The sequence below is a fragment of the Cyprinodon tularosa genome, unplaced genomic scaffold (genome assembly GCF_016077235.1).
Source record: "Cyprinodon tularosa strain WSP-4 unplaced genomic scaffold, ASM1607723v1 ctg309, whole genome shotgun sequence".
NCBI lineage: Eukaryota > Metazoa > Chordata > Actinopteri > Cyprinodontiformes > Cyprinodontidae > Cyprinodon > Cyprinodon tularosa.
In genome coordinates, this window is record NW_024039018.1 from 724,556 (window position 1) to 746,167 (window position 21,612).

Below are 21,612 nucleotides of genomic sequence, written 5' to 3' on the forward strand. Positions count from 1 at the left end.
GAGTTAGCATTCCCTTGTGGTGTATTGCCACCGAGTTGAAGCATGAGTTCACATGTTTTTCACGTTCTGATGAAAGGAAAAGCCGCGCACGTGCGCGTTTATAATGCGCATGTGCGCATGCGTGTTTGTGCCGCGCATGTGCGGGTGAGTGTTTATGCATAGAGAAAAGAGTGTGCCTGTTATTTTCATTGTACAAATGGAAAGAGACATTAAGTTGAGTGTAATAACTTATGAAATTTCTAAATTGTTTTATGTAGTGCAGTGTTGTTGCACTCAGGCACAGAATATTACAAGACTACATTATTTTACTTTCTTAATCCGATGTGGGTATTTACTGTTATTTACATTATTTACATGTGGATTTTTTGCTTTCATGATTTTATTTGCTTTACAAGAAAAACAGTGACATTAACAGTTTATATGTTAACCCTGTAATGCAGCAGTTAATTCGTAATGAGTTAGAAAAGTTACATTACACACTGAAATGTATCATACTTGGAGAGATATAAACTGTACAGTTAAGAACAAGAAGTGAATGGATTTAACTAAGCCCTGTTGTGCTATGCAGGCAGGGTTTTTTGGATACCCTGGATTCTGGATTCTCTCCTTAAATGGAGATGGCGAGCCAACCGTGTGAATATCTGGATTTGGACTGAGGAGAAGGATTTGGACTGAAGAGGACTTTCTTTTTTTGCATTCATCGTCCTGTCGGAGTGGTAGGACTAAAAAGAAAAACTCAGAGATAAAAAGGGAAAACCTTTTTCTTTTTCCGTTGGGAAACAAGACATTTTATTTCTTTTTTTTTTTTTAAAGGGTGCATCCAATTTAAAGAGACTACAATTGAAAAAAACAAACTGAAGGCCGTCCAAATTTGTAAAACTGTTATTTTTTCATATATGTTAATACACTTACTTCACAAAAAATTACCTGTGTGTTTTCCTCTTACTAAAATGGTGTCTTACTGTTTTTTCCCTCATCATCACTCTTACGAATCTAGAACATTCTGGTCCAGTGTCAGGTTACTTTGATCTGTGCAGTTAAGATTATGTTGTTGAACATGGTTTTATACTGTATCTATTGATACAATGTTTGACTTGAAGCAATAAAAATGTTGTATTAACATAATTTTTTGTGTGATGAATGATTGGTAGTGAAGACGATTGGTAGGACTAAAAAAACTGAGTATATAGAACTCAACTTGCAGATAACACTACAAAATCTGAGTTTGTAGAACTCAAAATCTATATGTCAAACTCATAAAACAAAGTTGATAGAACTCAGAACTTAAAGGTGAAACTCAAAAACCTAAGTTGGTAGAACTCAAAATTTCTATGTAACACTCCAAAAACCTAAGTTGGCAGAACTCAAAAATCTTTGTAAACTCAACCACAGTGAATTTAAGTAAGGAAAACTCAAAAAACCAAATGCATCACGTTGCCTAGAAAATTTAAGTTCTGTCAACCTCTATTTTTTTTTCAGTGCTCTTCCTCCTCTACGGCAGCCTCTCAGTCAGGAGCAACCAGGTCTGAGCCACGCCCCTCCTCTCCTGGAAGCCAGACTGGCTTTCCTCCTCCTCAGGAACCCTCCTCAAACTCTGAGGTGAACACCACATGCGACTTTTCAAAGCCATCTGATTATTTTAATTGAAAAAATGTTTTCGTTAGATGGTTGATTTTTGCTGTGGTTTGCTTTTAGGACGAAGTCAGAGGTCCTGATGGCCAGCCGGGATATCAGCACGTCCTGAAGCTGGCCCAGGCCTTGGTGGAGGTGAGGAGCCTCAATGGGCTCAGCGAGTCCAGGATAGACCGTCTCATTGCGCTCTGGCAGCGCCTGCCGGGGCCAGGCAAGGAGAGACTGATCTATCCTTACAGGTACAAGGGGAGGAAAGTCAAGGGGCGCTTCAAGGCAGAGAAGGGGAAAACCGTCCCCCCCATCCTGGCAGGCAAAGCCTCCAGCGGTTAGTTGGACACTTACAAGCTTCTTTTATTCCCCAAATGTCTGCTATTTTGTTTACATTTTCTAAACATTTTGTTTCCCAGTTTTGCAGCTGCATTCTTGGAGTCAACTCGGGCCCCGCAAACTGGCCGGACACCAGCCGCCTGGTGGAGGCCATTTGCAGCCAGCTCTGTCGGCTGCATCCTGCAGCCACTCGTATCAGGGGGATCATGAGGAGCAGATGGTCCCTCATCCACAGTGACTACGTGGCGATACGGGAGACAGTGCTGGCATGCCCGAGGCTGATGGCTCAGACCACCATCCAGCTCTTTGAGCTGAATCAAAGAACCATCTCTCAGTGGTGAGAGCCGTTTAGCTGACATAAAGTATTTTCACACGCGGTACACGTCTTCGGGCTCTGACGTCAGTCTGTGTTTGCTTCTGCAGGTTCAACCAGCGACAGAAGCAGTGTGAGAAGTCTGTGCTGGAGCAGGGAGTTGGCCCTGTCCCGGCTCCAGCTGCTGCAGAAAGCCCACTGCTTCCAGCAAAGGAGCTGTCCTTGGTGCTGGTGGGAGCGCTACAGCCCTTTGATTCTCAGCTCGCTGAGGAGCAGCCAGGGCCATCCAGCAGGAGTCTCCCTCCTGCTCCACCACCTCCACTAGCTCCACTTCCTCTGGCTCCCCGTTTTCCTGTGCTGCCCAACCTTGCACCCCTCCCCTCTGCTCTACCTCCACCCCCTCCTCCTCCTGTTGTGCCCAAATCAACACTTCACAGGAGGAGGAAATTGGCGGAGGCTGGGGAGGGGCCACCGAGAAAAAACAAGGTGTACCTCTGTAGCAAGTGCTGGCAGCCAAAACGAGTGGACACCGGACACACCAGGGTGGGTGGTGTTTCGTACTGAGCCACAACTGGGGGTAAGAGCGTGGAGGAGTGGAAGAAGGACTTAAAAAAATATTTTTTAAGTCCTTCTTCCACTCTTCCACATTTAATATCACATGTAAATAGTTTGTAGTTCATTTTAGAGTGTTTGCTGTTATTGTGTTCCTTTCTGCAGGTTTTATTCTTAAATTGTTCATATCCATTGTTTATCTATAGCTCCAGTTCAAAACAACTTGTTTCATGGAGGAAACTCAATTCAGTCCGATTACACGCATTCCTGGTGATACTCATCACCACTCAGTCACTATAAAACCAGAGGTTCTTCCATCAGCCTATTTTGGTAATGCTTGGATACTGCAGCGACAAGTGGCTGTGGGCATCTAACTTCAGGACTCATCAGGCCTGCTGGAAAACAGAACAGGTAAAGCAAAACAGAATACTCCTGCACTATGTTCTATTTCATTTCATGGCTGTTTTTTAATTTTATTTAATGGCTATCTAGGATGCAAAATCATTGGTCTTGTAAATAACTTCAAAGCGCTGCTGCAGCTTTGTGTAAAGCATGTGTTATGAACACTCCTGCACTTTGTTCTATTTCATTTCATGGCTGTCTTTTGGAGGCAAAGTGCTGTTGTGAATTACTGCTGCCAGTTTTTTTTTTAAATAAATGTCTTCTTTGTATGTATTTCACCACATCTATGCTTTATTTTAATATATATTTTTAATCAGCAGCAGACTGGAAGGTGATGGTTTGCCTTTGTCAGATGGACAAAGGAGCGTTTGTGCATCCCTTTTGGCTCCTTTGCCGCCCCCTAGTGGCGGGTAAGGGGAAGAACGGGATGCAAACGTCCCTCTCCCCCTCCCCTCTGCACAGAGAAGAAAGCACCAAGCTCTCTCCTTGAGTTTGAGGAGCGAGTGGATCCTGTCAAGCAACCTGAGATAAGTTCATTCTGGGGTAAACTTGCTTCCCCACAAATAATTATTAAAGAAAGTAAAGCATTTTCATCCAACACCACTAACACCCTAGCCTCAGCAGTTCAGCCTCTGCGTGAAGAGATATACCCCAAATTAATGTGTCAGAGGCTCAGCAGATTTTAAATGATTTTCTAATGAAATTTCTCTGTTCTATCATATTAAAGAGAAGCATTAAGTTAAGAAAGAGAAAAACGCCTAAATGATTAAGCCATTTGGAGCAGATTTCTCATTTTTTCTTAAAAAGAAGCCACCAGAAGGTCAAGAGTGCTAAGGTTTTTTTTCTTCCTGTAAAAATTAGTTGAACCATAAAAGTGAGGACAGTTATAAAAAAAGGTCACAGTGCCAGAAGAATTCAGTTGTTGATAAGTCTACAGTGTACTCGGGACAGGAAGGCCTGCAAGGTTTGTACGATTAGGCGATATGGCCTAAAAATAAAATCTCCGATTTTTTTTATTTTCCATTTGAAATAAGACTTTTTTTTTATTTTCTCTCCTACCTCTTAACATCCACCAGGGGCGTTGCTAGGCACAAAGCTTTACTGGGGCACTGGCCCCCTAGTGCATATGCCCCTCCTTCCATACATCAATACAGACAAGCACACTGCCCCACCCTGATACATTCCTACCAAAATTACCAGTTGAGATATTAATGAGTGTAAGAGCATATTTGTTTTAACAAACATGAACATTTTCAACATTGCAGCTATAAAAAATAAGACATCAACAACTTTGACAAATAAAAAGTTTCCTTATACACATTCTGAAGTAATCATTAATTCCTAGGTTTCAGAGTTTTAGTTCGGGGGAAAGTTTAACTCATCCTGAACTAAGTTTTCCTTTTATTTTTTGAGCATTAAAGTGTACCTCCTATTTATCATTTTTGCAAAGCGGTCAATCACTAGACTGTGACTCAGCTTAGAAAGTTCTTCCTTTTCAACTGATAAAATAGCAAGATGATGGAGCCTGTCTTGTCCCATTGTGCACCTCGGCCAAGTGGATCCTTCTCAACACACTGAATGACCTTTCACCACTCCAGCTGTAGACTGGGATTGTGAGGGAGATCTGGATGACCTGCGTTAGTGTGGGGAACATGATGTTATCAAGCAAGTTGAAAACACTGCATATCCTTGATGACAAGGCTTTCTTTTTTAACCAGGAAAAGCTCAAACCATTTTGAATTAAATGAACGTTTTTTTACTCCAAATTTGTGCTGGGGATGGTGGGACAACTTCACTTGTTTAGGACCATCATGCTTTCCCCCTAAGTCACTAATGTCCCCTTCTTGTTTGTGGAAGCTGGTTGTTGCTCCCTCCTTACCTTCATGGTCCTGTCTCTCCTGTCTCTCTCCTGTCTCTTGCCTTTCAGTCTCGCCTCCTCCTCCCTTTCCTACTCCAGCACCTTCATTCTCATTCTCTACAGCAAACATTAAAAAAATGTAAATTTATAATTATGTAAATATGTATCATATTGCTTATAACGTCCCTAATGTAACTGCTTAGCTTAAATCACTAATTCATTACGGGACCTTACCTCCCTCTCTCTCGTCTTGTTTTACTGCTTCCCTGTCTCTGCTTCATGTGAGGAATTTCCTGATATCCATCTACAAACCAATGCAGTAATTTTCAGTTAGTAGCCTATAAATCATGTGGTTTCACTGGGAAAATAATAAAATTGACAGGTAAGAAACGTTACCAGAACTAAAAATGCGTCGCGGCCGCACAGTGTCCCATCCAACTCAGTTGAGAGCAGCGTGTTAGTTTACCTGCAGTTCATGCAGTGACATGCACTGTCGTGGGGGCGCTAATACATCCTCAATTTGGAGTTACCAACACACTTGCTGCGCATTTGAGTAGAAATATACGTCTCCTTCCATTGGAATTATCTACATTGATGCATTAAAAAAATGTAATATTGTTGCAAATATTCATGAGATTTATACTGGGGCACAGCTCATTTATACTGGGGCACGTGCCCCAGTAAATGGGGTCTGGCGACGCAGATGACATCCACCCAATCGCCGGCGCTCCATTTTACATGCTTACATTAAACAAAGCAGTAGGCTTAAAATTAACACCGGTTAATCTTTTACCGATATTGATATGTTATAAATCCAATCTTAGATCGTTTATATTCCATTTGTCCGTGAGGCTGCACAGATACAAGGTAATCCATCATATTTATAATTAAAAACATACCATGATGAGAAAATAGCCACATAATGTCCATTTTTTACCATGTTGCAGCATAGTTTCTAAACCCAAACCAGTTCCAAACAACAGATGACTTTATAACTTTTTTCAGGAATAACTTCCCACTCTTACCGATAGCCATGAGGATGCACCTTCTGCGGAACCTCTCCAAAATCTGTTATTCTAAATTGTGCTTATTGCTTTTACACAACATTTTTTTTTTATCTCAAATTTGTTTTGTAGGCTGGACGGTGAGGAAAACAAATAAACACAACACTGACTGGAACTGTTTGCAAAAACTAGGGTAATTAGCAAGATAGTTAGCATTAGCTATAAGGATCAAACTTTTCTGCTGGTAGAAAACAGACTTTATATGTCGACTTTTCTCATCCTGGAATGTTTTTACTATAAATATGCTGGATTACATTTCATCTGTGGACCCTCATGGTTGAATGGAATATAAGCAATTGAATATTGGATTTATAATGTGTCTTCAAAGGTATGTTGTCACAGCTGCTTTTTTATATTTACGTTACCATGCTGCTATATTTCTGTTAATTGTGCTTTGGTGCTCGCTGGGTCCATAAAATGAATTTGGTGGGTGAATTGTGAATTTCTAATTATGTCTAAAGTGTCCATATTGGTAAAAGTTTAACCCTTGTTATTTACATGTGTTCCAAGTTGTTAGTTTGAAATCTGTGAAAGCAGCCACCGGCGAATGGGTGGATTTTAACAAGATAAATAAACTGAATTGAATTACTCTTTTAGACTCCTTGTTGAGAAGAGTTGGCAACTGGGAAACAATTCTACCTTAATTAACTTTGACATATGGGATCAGCAATATTTGTAAATGTATTTTCAAAATTAGGTGGCTGTGTTGTTGCCTGATCAAAACGCTGCTGTGTAAATAATGGGTTTGAAATATTTCTACGGTATTTTCACGACCATAAGGCGCACCGTACTAAAAGGCGCAGTCTCAGTTATGTGTGCCATTTCTGTATTTAACACACATATAAGGCGCACCGGACTATAGGGCGCGGGTTTTATATACCGGTAAATATCCTCTACTACATTTAAATACCTCTACTGCGTATTGAAAAATAGAGCGGGAGCAAAATGTGAGAATGTTTCTGCTTTATTCATGTATTTATTACAAAGTAATAATCAAACCTGGGAGCTGGCCGTGAGACAGACACATCGCTGATGACACAGAGCGCTGTGATCACTCCTCTGAAACAGGTTATTGATGCATAAATTAACTCAAAATGCAGAAATCTGCCGGCAAAATATGTTCGCTTTTATTATCCTGCTGCCTGCAGTTTAGATTATTTAGATGAAAGACACCTACCAGCTGCTGCGGTGAACCGCGAGAAGGCGACCCAGCCAGAGGCTGCTGTTGAATTGGATCCTACTGACAGCGCACCGCTGGTATGTGGGGGTCTGAGCCGCTCCGACAGAAATAAAATTGGAAGGCAGGATGATAATCTGGATGAACTGACTGCAGTGATTAAGTTTTCAGGTGGACTTTCTCACTTAAAAACATATTAAAACTACTTTATTCCCCACTGATCACAGCAAATATAGCTGCAAGGCAAAGAAAGGATAGAGTAGCTCCGCCCAACGCGTGTCAGACACACTTTTGCACCGCGCAGCCAGAGCTGCAAAGCTGCTTCAGACGCGCGTCAGAACTAAACTGGCGTGTCAGGGCCTGGTGCGGGCGGCGGGGGGGGGGTCGGCGGACGTGGCTGAGCTGCTTTGGCTTCGTCCGGTGGGGGGGCGGCGTGGTTCGCTCCGCTCTGGCTTTGTGCTGCCCCTCGGGCTGCTGGGGGGGGGTGGTTGCGCCGGCTGCGGTCTGCTCTTCTTGCGGTTTTTCGGCCGGGCGGCTTTTCTGCTCTCGGGCTGATTCTGTGCGCGGTGTGTTTCGTTGCGCGCTGTTGGCATCGGTCTTGGTGGGGTGGGGCTGCGCTTTTGGCCGGGGGGGCGTTTTGGGGGGGTCCCGCGGCACTCGCGGCCGGTTCGCGGCGGATGTGCGTGGGCCCCGGCCGGGGCCGCCTGAGTGTTTTTCCTGGGTGGTGCGGTCGCGGTGGGTGTTGCGGCCGGTCGCCGGGACTTGGTGCCGGGGGGCGGGGCGTGTTTCGGTGCTCTGTGGGGCTGGGGCGTTTCGGTCGGCGCCGTGGGGGGGCTGGTGTTCGGTGCCCGGCCCTACTTCGGGGTGGCCGGCTGCCGGCGGGGCCCGCGGACTCGTCCCCGCGGCTCCTCGGGGCGCCGGCATGGCGGTGGCTGGGGGGCTTCTTCGTGGCTGTCTCTCCTCCTGCCTTGGTGGGGGTCTGATTTCCGGGGCTGGCCCCGCCTTGGTGCCTTCGCTTCTGGGGTCCCTTTGGGCGCCTGGGGCTTTGGGTCTCCCGGCGCTGGACTCAGTGCTCTGGGGGGTGTGCCTATCCGGCTCTCCACAACCACTATTGAGCATTTTTTCTATGGTTAAAACTTTACATGCACAAGTTCACCCTCACAAACAACTACAGGTGCTAGGCTTCAGGTACTTAGAGATTCACTTCCATACAGAAACCCCACATTCATATCTTCAGGTAACACAGAGTACATGTCAGACTTAATAATATTACTTTAGCGATAGTTTCAAGGTGTTTGCTTTATTGTATATCTCGTACCGTGTCTTTTGGTTGTGCTGTTCGTTTTTTTCATCTCATTGCAGGTGATGAAGCAGACTGAAAATGTTTTGTCATTGTCTCCTTCCTATCTCCTCTTTCTTTCATCTTTTGTCCTTTTTTTTTTCTTTTTCTTTTTCCTTCTTCTTCTTCTGTTGTTCTGCTCTACTTACATTGCAGTGTCCATATGAACTGTAAAACTCCCTGCATAATTATAATAAAGCAATTTATATACATGAAACAAGTGGAGCAGTATGGCAATTGCCATACTGCTCCACTTGTGAAAGTAAAATCTGTTGGGCTCCTTTTGGCATCAAGACAATTATTCTTATTGCCACCTTGCCAGACAGGACACTGTAAAAAAAAAAAAAAAAAAAAAAAGAACTAAACTGGTACAAGAAGCTAAAATGAAGCAGCAGATGCAATTTTTCTGCTCTTGCTGCGTCTGGTGTGAGCATGTCATTGCTTTGAACGGCCGGTTCACACCGATGTCGAGCGGTTGAAGTTCCTTTGTCAGACCTCCCGGTATAACAGCAAGCACAGCGTTCATTTGTTTCACCATGTTTTTCACATCGGCTGTGAGATGGGCACGCATGGAGTCACAGATTAACAGCGATGGTGATGCCTGGAAAAAAAACACCTGGTCTCCTTACATTCACCTCCCTCAGCCACTCTTTCATCATCTCCTCAATGAGGAGATGAGGAGTTCTGCATAAAGCACATACCTGTTCTTTTATACAAAATCCACGCCCACACTTCCCCCTTTAACGTTCTCATGGTGGTCTCAAACGTCTCATGGTGGCGCACCGCACTATAGGGCGCGCCGCACATTTTGAGGGGAAAATAAGAGACGTTTATATGCGCCTTATAGTCGCGAAAATACGGTAGTTGTTCTGCTGTTTTCAACAGAAGCACCAGAGAGCCTCCAGGCTGACCGTTTTCATTCAACCAATGTGTTAAATAGGGAGATTTAATGAAGTTTAACACTCACTGAAAATGATTTGGTTCTCTTTAACTCTTATCAGGTTCACTGCAGAACCTACTTTCTGCTCAATCTAAAACATCATTTAATGTCACCTCACCAGTTAATCTAGATCGACTGAATAAAACACAGATCAGTAACAGTTAACAGCTAAAATCAGGGAAGTGATACAAATGATTTGTCTAGAATGTTAGCTGGAACAGAAAGCTCTGTGTTTACATGTTTAAACTTTCTTTCCTGACAAGAGATCAGTCTGAGCAAACACTTTAAATATCACTTTACAAGATCTATGAATAAAATGAATAGGAAACATGACAGCAACTTTTACAGAACTGTAATCTTACTCAGACAGAAGACGTTGCACAGATAGGACACTACCATCAGGTTTGCTTCATTAGAGAGTCAGCAGCACCGAATAAAAGTTAAAGAAGCATTTTATACTCCAGTAATCAAATCCTGCTACACATCATTAAATCACACATGTTTGTAAATGAGGAGACATCCCTGACTACAGCCATATGAAAGTAATACAGCGTTTTAAGATCAAGGCCAGTGAGAGATATCTCTCTGTGAAGAATTATCCACACAATATTTGATGACTTCGCTTATTGTTTCCTCTAATTGTGCCAGTGTAGCATACACTACAGGCTCACAGTAAAAAGAAAGTACTTTCAAATTTCCTGTAAATTAAAAAACATTATTGATTTAAAGTTTCTCTGGATGCAAATATAATAATGTGGCTCCATTGACAAACAGAAGGGAATAATATATAACAGATAACTTTATGAACGTGGTTATAGAACATGGAAGTGTCATAATGGCCACATAAGGCAATGAGAATGATAATTAGAAATCCCAATATAATGTACTGTAATCCTAATTTATTGTGTTGTTTTAAGATTATAAACGTTTCTTGTTTTTTCTGCTTGGATATCAAAAGACAGTAGGGATGGAACAATTAATCGAATTAATCGTGATCAATCGATTATTAAAATCGGCAATTAATTAATTTATCAATTAATTGTTGACTGGAGTGTAGACTCTCTATTAGGGCTGCAACAACGAATCGATAAAATCGATAAAAATCGATTTTTAAAAGCGTTGGCAACGAATTTCATCATCGATTAGTTGTGTCCCGCAATTAATGCGTCATCCGCCGCCGCCGTCATCACATCCACTTGACTGAAACGGGGGAAGAAAAAAAAAATACGGCAGAGCGAGCCAGCGCTGCAGGTGCAGTGTTGCCAACTCAGCGACTTTTCAGACCCCTCCAGCGACTATTTTTCAAAAAAGCGACTAGCAACAAATCTGGCGACTTTTTACGGTGTCACTGGCGGCTTTTGGAGACTCTTACGTGAAAGCATGTATCGTTCCTACTCTGCCGTGGGGCGCCTCCCCCATCCCAACCCCGTTCTCCCGCAGGAGTCCCTCTCAGCGCTGCAGTCAGAGCCGCAGGATGTTTACCCTCAGCGTCCAGACTGTAAATGAAGCGCGCAAGCGCCGGGATTGACTGCGCAAATTGATCACAATAATTAAAATAGCCTGCGCTTTGTAAAGTGAAAAAAGTCGTAACATGCAACTTTTGTCAAAACAAATGAACATGGCACGGAAGCACCATGTTTGTTTGGTTTTAAAGTGGGGAAACATAACATTAGTTTCTCAGGTAGCTCATCTGATGCTTTCCTTACCGTGTTAGTAGGTTACAGACAGTGATAAGGTTGGCTACTCATTTTACTTTTAATTTCATTTGAATTAGGTTAAGCAGCGTTTATATTTACTTTATAAATAAATTAACTTGCAAATTATGAGGGCAAGGCTTTTAAAGTTTAAATCTTCTGGCAAAGATAAAGTAAAGATCCTGCAATTTATGGAAGTAAAGCAGAATAAAATCCAGCAACATCAGTAATATGTCAATTAATTATCTGCCACATTCCCATGTAAATATCTGTCTTTGGAGGATGTGTTTTTTAGCACCCCTAGTTCTCTCATTTTTTTTCCAAATACAATTTATAATTTGAATCACAGGGCTATTTTTATCTCTATGGTTCAGTATTTTCTCAAGTAGCAACTTTAACTGCTATACTTTCCTGTCTTAAAAGGCAAAACTCTTCTAGTCTAAAAAAAAACTCATTTGTTGAAATGGGGGGACCTATTGTTTGAACCCCTTAGGGGCTTTTAAAAACAAAAATGTCTCTTTTTGCGCTTTATGAAACAAAATACCCTATATTTTGTGGATGTACAGCTACATTTCTCATGTAAGTTTGCGTAGTTTTAACACAAACATTTATTTTTCATATTGCACCAGGACAGTTAATGAGCAACCTGTACTTGTGTGCTTGCTTGTTCTGTCTAAAATGTTTATTTTGGAATAAAGAGGTTAATATAAAAAATATTTTTTGTGCGATTCATCGAGTAATCGAAAAAATAATCGTTAGTTGCAGCCCTACTGTGTCTTTAGCTCACAGAGCAACTCAACTTGAACAGCAATTTTACCAAAATTGTAAAAAAAAAAGAAAAAAAAATGTATGTAAACACTTTTCTTTTCAGATTAGAAAAAGGTTTTTGTCTGTCATTATGTTCTATCCAGAACTCCTCAGGAGGAAAAGTTTGAATTTCAACTGGTTGAATTTCATAAAATGTGAACCTTTTACTTCCGATTATTAATTGATTAATCCAAAAAATAATAGAGCAGGGCTTGATGTTAACCATCGCCCGGGGCAAGTAGTTTTTATTGTTGGGAGAGTACAAATTTCATTGCATTTGCCCGCCGGGCAAGTGCGATGAAAAAAATGATTTATCACTCAAAAATACTTTAAAATCACTGACATTCGACAAAAACGACCTAGAAGCGTTGCCGGCGCCATTTTTGTTGTTTTGAACAAATTCTTGCGTGATTTGAAAAAGCCGGTTGATTTTGCGCCAGATGGCGTGATTTTTGTCCACCTAGCCGTAATTTTGATGTACTTACCAAAACGACAAACAAGCTAGAAAGCGCTATCATATCGCAGTCTTCTGTACAGTGATCCAGTGATTGTCTGGGAAATAAAATGCATATTCCCTGTGGCAGCCAAAACCCCAACAACTTGTCCACTGGTCTGTCTGCCTATACAGGTGAACCCCAAACCAAGTCTTGTCTTGTAGAGTTCCCCCGTACCTGAACAAAACCACACAACGGCTTGTTCATATGTGTTTCTTTTCTTTCAATAGCTGTTTTCTAATTCCTGTTGTCCTACCCTCTCACAGACCGTACCAATGTGTTTAAAGAGTTTAATTTAAACAAATTTCAAGCACCTGAGAATAGGGACTAAGATTATGACAAACAAGCAGATGTAGTAGGTGCGAAGGCAGAATGTCCTTTGTCTGCATGCAGAAGGCTTTCTTCTTGCTGTAAGTAACAGGAGCGAAGCCGTGAAAATCTCAAACGACCAGTGCCTTTGAACTCATTTCATGGGAATACACACTTTTCCACATTGCAAAATTTGTATTCAATGACACATTAAGAGGTTTTATGCTCACATTTAGTATTTGAGATAGGTTGTACCATGGTAAGTATAGGCAATTAGTGCCCATCTGTGAAAATCCTGTGACTTTGACAGAACCAATGTCGTTAAATAAAATTCTGTTTAGCAAGAAGTAAATATGTGTGGTTGTTACTGACGAGAAAGTCTTTTGAAACCTTCTTTCAGCTTCTAGTGGCAAAATGGACAAAACAATATACAGCCCGCAATCAAAGGAAACAAGTATAAAGGCATTGATGGCCAAGCCTGAAAAAGACGATGCTGAGCAAAGAAAAGCAGAGAAACCACGACATTTCCTACAACTTAAGAATATTCTCAACCACACCAAATGGAAAGATTTCTTATTATTCCATAAAAGTTTAAAAAACAAACCACTGGACTTGGTTTCCAAGGTCTGAAGACGTTTCGCTTCCCCTCCAGGAAGGTTTCTCAATCTTATTATTGAAAAGTGGGGGATTCTTTGTGTAGCTATTGGCAATACAGGCAAGACTATGCAGAAGTCATGAAATACTGTAAATGTTCCAGTGATGTGCAGTTTTTGCGGAAGAGTAAACGTCTTGCTGCCAAATGTTTGCGGAAGATGCCTCATGGGTATGTGCTCACTCGTCGGCACATCATTTGCAATCACTGGTCGAAAAAGGGGGCGTGGTCTAGGACTATACATGTCCTCGTTAGTATAGTGGAGAGTATCCCCGCCTGTCACGCGGGAGACCAGGGTTCGATTCCCTGACGGGGAGCACAGTCCTTATGTCTTCTTCTATTATGTATTCAGTGAACGATGAATTCGGTACGTCATGTTCGTAAGACTTTATTTGGTGACTATTTTTCAGGTGCATTGATAATTGTGTTGTGTCCATACGCAGTGCATCCCATCGCATAGTGCTGATTCATTGTTCACAGCTGCTGGAATCGAGGCAGAGTGTGCTAGCTGATGAGGAAGGGGAACTCTGGAATGGCCTCCGCCATTTCGTAGGCCGGATCTCTCTGAACTCTGTGTTAAGCTGCGGTCCCGGTTAGAAGCGATGCCGAAGTACAGGGCCACGCAGAGTAGGCGTCTGCACATCGGACCTGCCTCGGAGGGAATGCTGCCAGTTACCTCCAACCCCGAGGAAGCAAACGGACCGTTCACGGAGTTGTAATTTTTGGATACGCATGTGTTTGGATACGCGTTGTATATAGTTGTGTGTGTGTCTTTGTTTTAATAAAGCTCTTTCTTTGCATAAACAGCTTCCTGGCAAATGTTCATTTCCTGTATAAATTCATTCATGTCCTTGATGGTAGCCTAATAATTGTGTAGTAGTGAAGGATAACATAAATACACAGCATATGAATAAATAAATATATGAATGAATAAATATATGAATGAATAAATAAATATATATATATATATATATATTTATGTAAATTTATATGTAAATATATATATATATGCCAACCAATCACGAGCGACTTTACTTGTTTAAAAAGAAGTGGTTCTGTCCAATACTCGGTAAGAAAATTAAAGCCTGACGTGGCCACGTGTGGTTTTGCTGCCAATCACGAGCGATTTCACTTTTTTGAGAATAGTGGTTTCAGCCAATACTGAGTAGGTTATTCAAGCCAGACCTGGCCAGCCGCGCGGGTTTGCTGCATTCATATGCTATTAGGGCCATTAGTACAGCTGATCGCTCTCCACATACGTCAGAGTCCGTTCGCGACAATTTGTGGCACTGACAAATGCGGACAAGCACGGGTTGCAAATTGTCGGAAACTGACGAAAATCAGGGAGATCTGCGGGAGTTTACGGGGACGAAAATCTCACTTTTCATGCAGTGTTATAAAAAGCATTGTTATGACCGCAGCAGTATGGAAAGTCAATGGGTATATATTTCCATCCAGTAATTTCTGTCACAGTTATCACAGCTGCGGTGGTGAGTGGTGCTGGTGTCCATCTCCAACTGTCTATGGGTGAGAGGCGGTGTCAACCCTGGACAGGTCTCCAGACAATCGCAGGGCAACACAGAGACGAACAGGACAAACCATTCACACTCACACCTAAAGAGGACCTAGAGAAGCCAGTTAACCTAACAGTCATGTTTTTGGACTGTGGGAGGATGCCAGAGTACCCGGAGAGAACCCACGCCTCCTCAGGGAGAACATGCAAACTCCATGCATAAAGACCCCAGGCTGGGAATCGAACCCGGAACCTTCTTGCTGCAAGAAATCTATGCTTTGATTTTGTTTATTTTTGTGTTTTAAGCTTGATCCTAAAATGAGAATTTTAATTTAAAAATGGGATAAAATAAGGGATTTGCTGTCACAGCAGCCCACTGTCGTCATAGGCTGTGCAATACGTGCACTACAGTATCGAACGATGATTTTCTAATTTTCAGGGGGCTTTCGAATTCTAAAAGATAAATTTATCACTTCGATACACATTTGCTGTTTCATAGAATCGTAGATTACAATTTCTAGTAGAAAATAGGCACATCTCATTGCATATTCAATACAAGTCTATTTACAATTATACAAATCCATCACAATGAAATAAGTCTGTTAATGGAGCATAATACTGTACTTCGGTATCCAATATAGGGTAATAGAGTTGAGGTGGAAATTTTGGAAGCCAACTATCAGCTCTCAAAGGTCAGAATTGTACCTGATGGGTGTTCCAATACTCATTTTGCTACACACACACACGCTGTGAATTATATTCACAGCATAAAATTGCTTGTTGCAGCCAATGACACGTCGGAATATTTTTGGCACGCCTCCGTGAATGTACCAAGCCGACTGCAAGCAACTTCAGTTTTTCCACTCTTTGCTTTCCAGTGAATAAGTAGAGATCGAAGGCAGGAAAGCACAAACTGGAGGGTTACGGCTGGTTTGGGTCATAAAGAAACGTATTCCCGAATTTGTCCACAAAAAAAAAAAAAAAAAAAAGTACAAATTACATGCTCATAAACATAATCAATGGGTCAAGAAATTGAAACATCTCAAGATGGGCAAATGGTCTACTCTAGCCATTTTAGACATGGCAGCTACAAAAATTATTTTAGACAGTCGATTTACACACAGGATGATTAGTTATTAGTAATTTATTTCAGCAAATAATTAAAGCAGCTACATTGGAAAATGAAACTTCATCAGCACCCAGCTTTCATCTGGCTGTGAGGAGGCAGTGGTTTGTTCAGGTGGATGCCCACAGTCAGCCCAAACTCCTGGCTGGAATGCTTCTCATGGACATCAGGCTTCAACTGGAAAGCCTTCTCATCAAAGCAATCCAAGGGAATGAAGGACAGAGGCTTTTCCTCCAGAAGTCCTTGCAGTCGTGTGCGCCAGCTATCCAGCATGCTCTTGCGATCTTCAGCTGCAGCAGAAGAAGGAGCCCAGAAGATCTGAGGGGCCAGAACCTGGAAGCCACAGTAGTGCAGGATCCCATTCTGCAGAGAGAAATTCCATTGCTTGTATGTGTCCATGTTGTGTGGTTACAGTAGCCAAAACAGACAACATTACCTGCAGTGGCCACAGTGTAACATTCATGTCTCCATTAATACCAGTTGGGCTGAACATGGATTCTAGAGATCCAGTGGTGAAGGACAGCATGGCTTTCTTGTCCTAAAAGCAGGAACAGGTTAAACAAGATTATAGCCACCAAAACCTTCCTTATTAAAGTCTCACCTTGAAGATTCCCTGGCTGTAGCGCTTCTCTTTAGAGAAGGCAAAGCCATTGGTGAAAACACGGTCAATCCAGCCTTTCAGGATGGCAGGAACACTGAACCAGTACATGGGGAACTGAAGGAAAGAATACAGTTAATACAACATGGAGCATTTATCACCATATTACAGATATCCAGAAGTACCTGAAAAATGATGAGGTCTGCCTCAGTGAGCTTAGTTTGCTCCTTTGTGATGTCATCTGACAGTTTTCCCTGCTCCCATGCAAGTTTAGACTCTTCCAGATAACAGAAGATCTCAGCATTCTTCACATCCCCTGCTCAGGAATTTTTAAATATTAGGTAATTGACATATCTGATCAGACAATTTCCAGTCATACCTTTGATGTCTTCAGCTGTAGCAGTGGCTTTAAAACTCATGGCATACAGGTCAGAGACTTCCACTGTGCAGCCCTGAGCAGTCAGGACCTCTGCAGCAGCATTTTTAGCTGCAGCATTGAATGATCCAGAGCTCTGGTGAGCAAACACGATCAGCACTTTCTTTGCTGTCAAAAGATAGACTAGATTAAGCATTGAATCAAAGTATAAAATATCAACATAAAATGTTCACATCACCCATTACTTAAACTTTAATATTCAGAAATACATGAGGGTTTTTGGAGAATGTGGTATAAAATTAACTACTTTACCCATTCTGGAACAAGTGCGTTAAACCAACTTCAAAAGAAAAAAAAAACACACACTGTATCTATAAAAAGCCTTTCGGCTGCTTTTATACACTTATGCTACTAAGCAGGTCTAAGCTGACCCAGGTGTGTTCAATCAGAATTCAGCAGGACCTCAGCTGAAAGAGATGAGATGAGATGAAAACATCTTACATTTACTGAAAGTTGCAACTGATATTGTGGCTCTGAGATAATATTCATTGGGTTTTAAATATCGTCTGAAAAACAATGTTATCTGCTACAAAAAAAGACGAGTTTTAACTAAAGTTAAGCCTGAACTTTTACTGAAGATCTTTGGTAAAGGTAAAATACTTAATACCCAGGTGTCTGTGTGTGTGTGTGTGTGTGTGTGTGTGTGTGTGGGCGTGGCCTATGTCAGCATTCTAAGGGACATCCCATAATTCTGTGATGTCATTGCTTTAGAACCCTGATGTCATCAGATCAGAATTCATTATTGCACTATTGCTTGCTGACGAGTTCAGACGTACGCATAGCGCCCTTCTAGTCGAGATTTCAAACTTTTTACAGATTAACACAAACTTTAACAACCGTTTATTTGTGTTAAAATGCCACATCAAAGGCAACATTACCACAACGTTGGGAGCAGATATCAGCCGTATAGTTTGGAAACTCGGCGAAATCAGAGAAGCTGCATTAACAACAGGCAGCCTGATAATCCTGTCCAGGATGAAATCAAAAGGCTCAACTCTCTTTTGGAAATGGAGAAATCTAAATGGTTGGAGGAAAACCAAAAGGTATCCACCCTTGAGGAAGAGCTTGAAAAAGCAAAAAGTGAGTTAAAACGGCAGAAAAATCTCAAAGAGATGTTCATTAATAAGGGCAAAGAAACCAAGCGAGAACTGATGAGAATTCAAAAGTTTACAGATCCAGAAACTCTCAGCCCTGCCACTATCGCATCTAAGGTGAACAATGACATGAAGTACAAAAAGAAAAAGATGCTGCAGGTAGACTTTGAGCATTTAAAGGTTGCTCATATTGTCCAGGAGGAAGCATTTATATCACAAATCCAAACTGAAAAAGAGAAAAATGCTGCCCTCCAACAAGAACTAGAGAAAATCAATAATAGTTACGAGGAGCTTCGCTCTAAAGAGGAAACTGAGAACGCTGGAGCAAACCAGCAGGTCAACTTACAGATACGTTATGAAGACAAAATGAAGCAAGACCAAAAGATCATCGAGAGCCTGAGAGCTGAGAATGCAGTCCTGCAGACTCAGATGGAGCAGATGAAGGTTTCATACCAAGAACTAAGTTCAAAATATAACACAGACATTTCTTTACTCATGCAAAAAGTAGAAACCTATCAGCATGACATGGTCTGTGAGAAAAATGCTAATGAGAAGAGAGCAAAGTTTGACCGCCAGCTCATCAATGAAATAGCGCAGAAGGAACCCATGGCTCACGAGTTTGGATTCCTGAAACAAATATCTACAGAGATGATGGAAAATCTTCAAAGTGAACTGGCGAAGGTTAAGGTCTTGTACCAGGAATTGAAAACCAGGTACGAAACAGACGTTTTTGCTCTAACACAGCAGAAAGACGCATTTCAGCAGGAGCTTGATAAAGAAACAAAAGCTCATTCTGAAAAAATGAGGAGCTACTGTGAACTTGGGGCCAAGAAGGACGCTCTCCAAAAACAACTCATTAACCTTCAACAACAGTACTCTGAGTGTGAGGTTAGTTATAAAACAGAGCTGGAACACCTGAAAGCTGAGCTCCATGACAAAGAAGACCTTGGTCGTCCAAAACGCAAAAAGGCCAGGCGTCAGGAACCGAGACAGAAAGAAGACTCCATCCCTGTGAAGACCATTTCAGACCCTGCATCCATGGATCTTGAGACCCTGTCAGAGGACGTTATTATTACTAATGTGTCCACCATGGAGGTAGATGAGTTCATACAGGAGATGCTGAGAGATTATGATATTCTCAATTCTGAATCAAAGAAAAAGACTGGCTGCTCTGTGGAAACCCTGCCAGAGCAACAGGAAAGTCCAGATGCTGAACCAACAGAAGCAAGTTGCTCAAAAAATGACCCATCAGTCTGGAAAAAGATACGACACGGTCTGGGTCTCAAGAAACCAGAAAAATGGAAGAAAAGCAACACTTCTCAGAATAACAACTAGAAAAATGTGCCCAGGCCAGAAATGAAAACAAATCTTCCTAAAAATCATCAAAAAAAGACAAAAAAAAGTACAAAAAAAACCCAAAAAACAACAAAAAAATACAATAAAGCAAAAAAAAAAAAAAAAAGTGTGTGTTTGTGTGCATGCGAATGCACATAAGTTTGTGTGGAAGCGTCTCTTGCAGTAGTTCTGAGATTCAGCTGTGTGCTTGGAATTCAGCTACTGCAGCTGGCTTGTCCCTACATGTAGGGTGAAAAGAACCACGTGTCTGGTTCTTCTCCTGCCAGTACATAGCCTCTCCACCACAAAGACCCCTGCAGTGCCTCCACGTGGCCACACACGGAAACTGGGTACTTTATTGATCCAGGCCAAACTGCGGGGGATCTCGGAGCAACAGTGGGCCCCAGAGACGAAGTGCAATACCCCACAATATGTGGACATTTCTTGGCACTCGTCAACCACTGTCCCAGCTATGGGTAAGTAGCCTCACTACCTTGTGAGTGGTGTTGACCACATTGCTTGGAAAAAGTAAGTAGTAACAATTACAACTTACTTTTCCTAAACAGGAAGTCCAGCGGACGACCCGGACATGTTGTAGGGAGTTTGCCTCTCCGTTGGTAGCAGAGCTGGAGGAGGTGTCCATGGAGACGGAAGTCTGGGACTCTTAGCTGAGACCTCTGCCCCCGAGAAGCGCTTCCTGAATGGAGTCAAAGACGACGAGTAAGAGTGCAAATTTTGACAACATAATTTCAACCTTTTGCACCATAACATAATGCACTGTAGAGCCCTTTGGGGTTCTTCAGCCTCATATTTGTGTTGGGGTCTGGTTCTTGGTCCTGATTCCTCCTCTATTTTTTGCAGTTTTCAAGTCCATCCTCCAGAGGTCATCTGGGAGCATGGTCGGTTGGGCTGCTCTGCTGATTGCCTGCACCTGTTTCTCATCAGGTCAAGACTACTAGGAGTTGGCTGCCAGCACTTCAATGCCAGAATATTAATCTTAAGTGGTACTTGTGGCCCTCTTGACTTCTTGCATTGTTTTCCCTGGTTTCTCTACTCTTACCTTGCTCTCCTTTGTTCCCTTCAGGAAACTTGAAGTTAATTTAGGTGTTCTGCATAAAGCACATACCTGTTCTTTTATACACAATCCACGCCCACACTTCCCCGTTTAACGTTCTCATGGTGGTCTCAACAACGTCCACAGTAACAACACACATAGGGTGCACCGCACTATAGGGCGCGCCGCACATTTTGAGGGAAAAAAAAGACGTTAATATGCACCTTATAGTCGTGAAAATACGGTAAATAGTTAAACTACACATGTTTAGATATTCATAAGGTCAAACTACAGAGCTGGAAAAGCTTTGAATTGAAATTGATCTTAAAAACAAAAAACCTGTTTGCATGAGGCATAGTTGTTTTATGTATAAAGATAAAACAGCGTATCTTATTTACATGATGAAAGGTAAGTATACATCAGACTGATGTTTAATTTTAAGAAAATGGAAACTGATTTTGTTTCACCTTTGCTGGAAAGAAGAAAAAGAAAAACAAGAAAAACAAAATCATTGAGTTTGGGATTTTTGCTAAAACTGTGACTTACTTTAGAAGTTGAGGACTGAAAAAAGTCAGAAGGTCCTGGACAAGTTTGCTGACGGCAGATTCAATCAGGATCCATATGTTTTTGAAATGGTGTTAACCTATGGAGGATCAGCTCTACCATATTTAAAGAAGAAAAAAAGAAATGCTCAATAAATAAATAAGCGTACAATTAATTGCTCCAAAAATTAAAATAAACAAATAAATGTAGGTAAAAATTTAATTATACAGTGAGACATAAATTTATATATCTCTTTTAATTAGCTTCTTTATTTGTAATAATAACCTTATTTATTCATTGTCCGTTATAATCTTCAACTTTATTTATTAATACCTTTTTTTTTTAAGTATTTA

The 21,612-nt window shown here is 41.6% G+C and overlaps 2 protein-coding genes, 1 long non-coding RNA gene and 1 other non-coding gene across 4 annotated transcripts; 3 read left to right on the forward strand and 1 right to left on the reverse strand.

Annotated features, from left to right (window-relative positions):
- Window positions 1-13,805: 13,805 nt before the first annotated feature.
- Window positions 13,806-13,877, forward strand: trnad-guc. Its single transcript has one exon. It is a non-coding gene; the product is annotated as a tRNA-Asp (tRNA).
- Window positions 13,878-16,265: 2,388 nt separating this feature from the next.
- Window positions 16,266-17,530, reverse strand: LOC119788017 (ribosyldihydronicotinamide dehydrogenase [quinone]-like). The gene is made up of 6 exons (XM_038292127.1): window positions 17,486-17,530; window positions 17,177-17,341; window positions 16,983-17,113; window positions 16,801-16,914; window positions 16,636-16,737; window positions 16,266-16,562 (listed from the first exon to the last, which is right to left on the reverse strand). The coding sequence occupies exons 1-6, from the start codon at window positions 17,487-17,489 to the stop codon at window positions 16,266-16,268; spliced, it is 813 nt and encodes a 270-aa protein (XP_038148055.1). The 5' UTR covers window positions 17,490-17,530.
- Window positions 17,531-18,087: 557 nt separating this feature from the next.
- LOC119788018 (coiled-coil domain-containing protein 18-like) lies at window positions 18,088-19,662 on the forward strand. Its single transcript, XM_038292128.1, has one exon. It carries the CDS (start codon window positions 18,088-18,090, stop codon window positions 19,660-19,662), a length of 1,575 nt encoding a protein of 524 aa, XP_038148056.1.
- A 171-nt stretch (window positions 19,663-19,833) lies between these two features.
- LOC119788009 lies at window positions 19,834-20,711 on the forward strand. The gene is made up of 3 exons (XR_005281409.1): window positions 19,834-20,138; window positions 20,229-20,382; window positions 20,524-20,711. It is a non-coding gene; the product is annotated as an uncharacterized LOC119788009 (long non-coding RNA).
- Window positions 20,712-21,612: the final 901 nt, after the last annotated feature.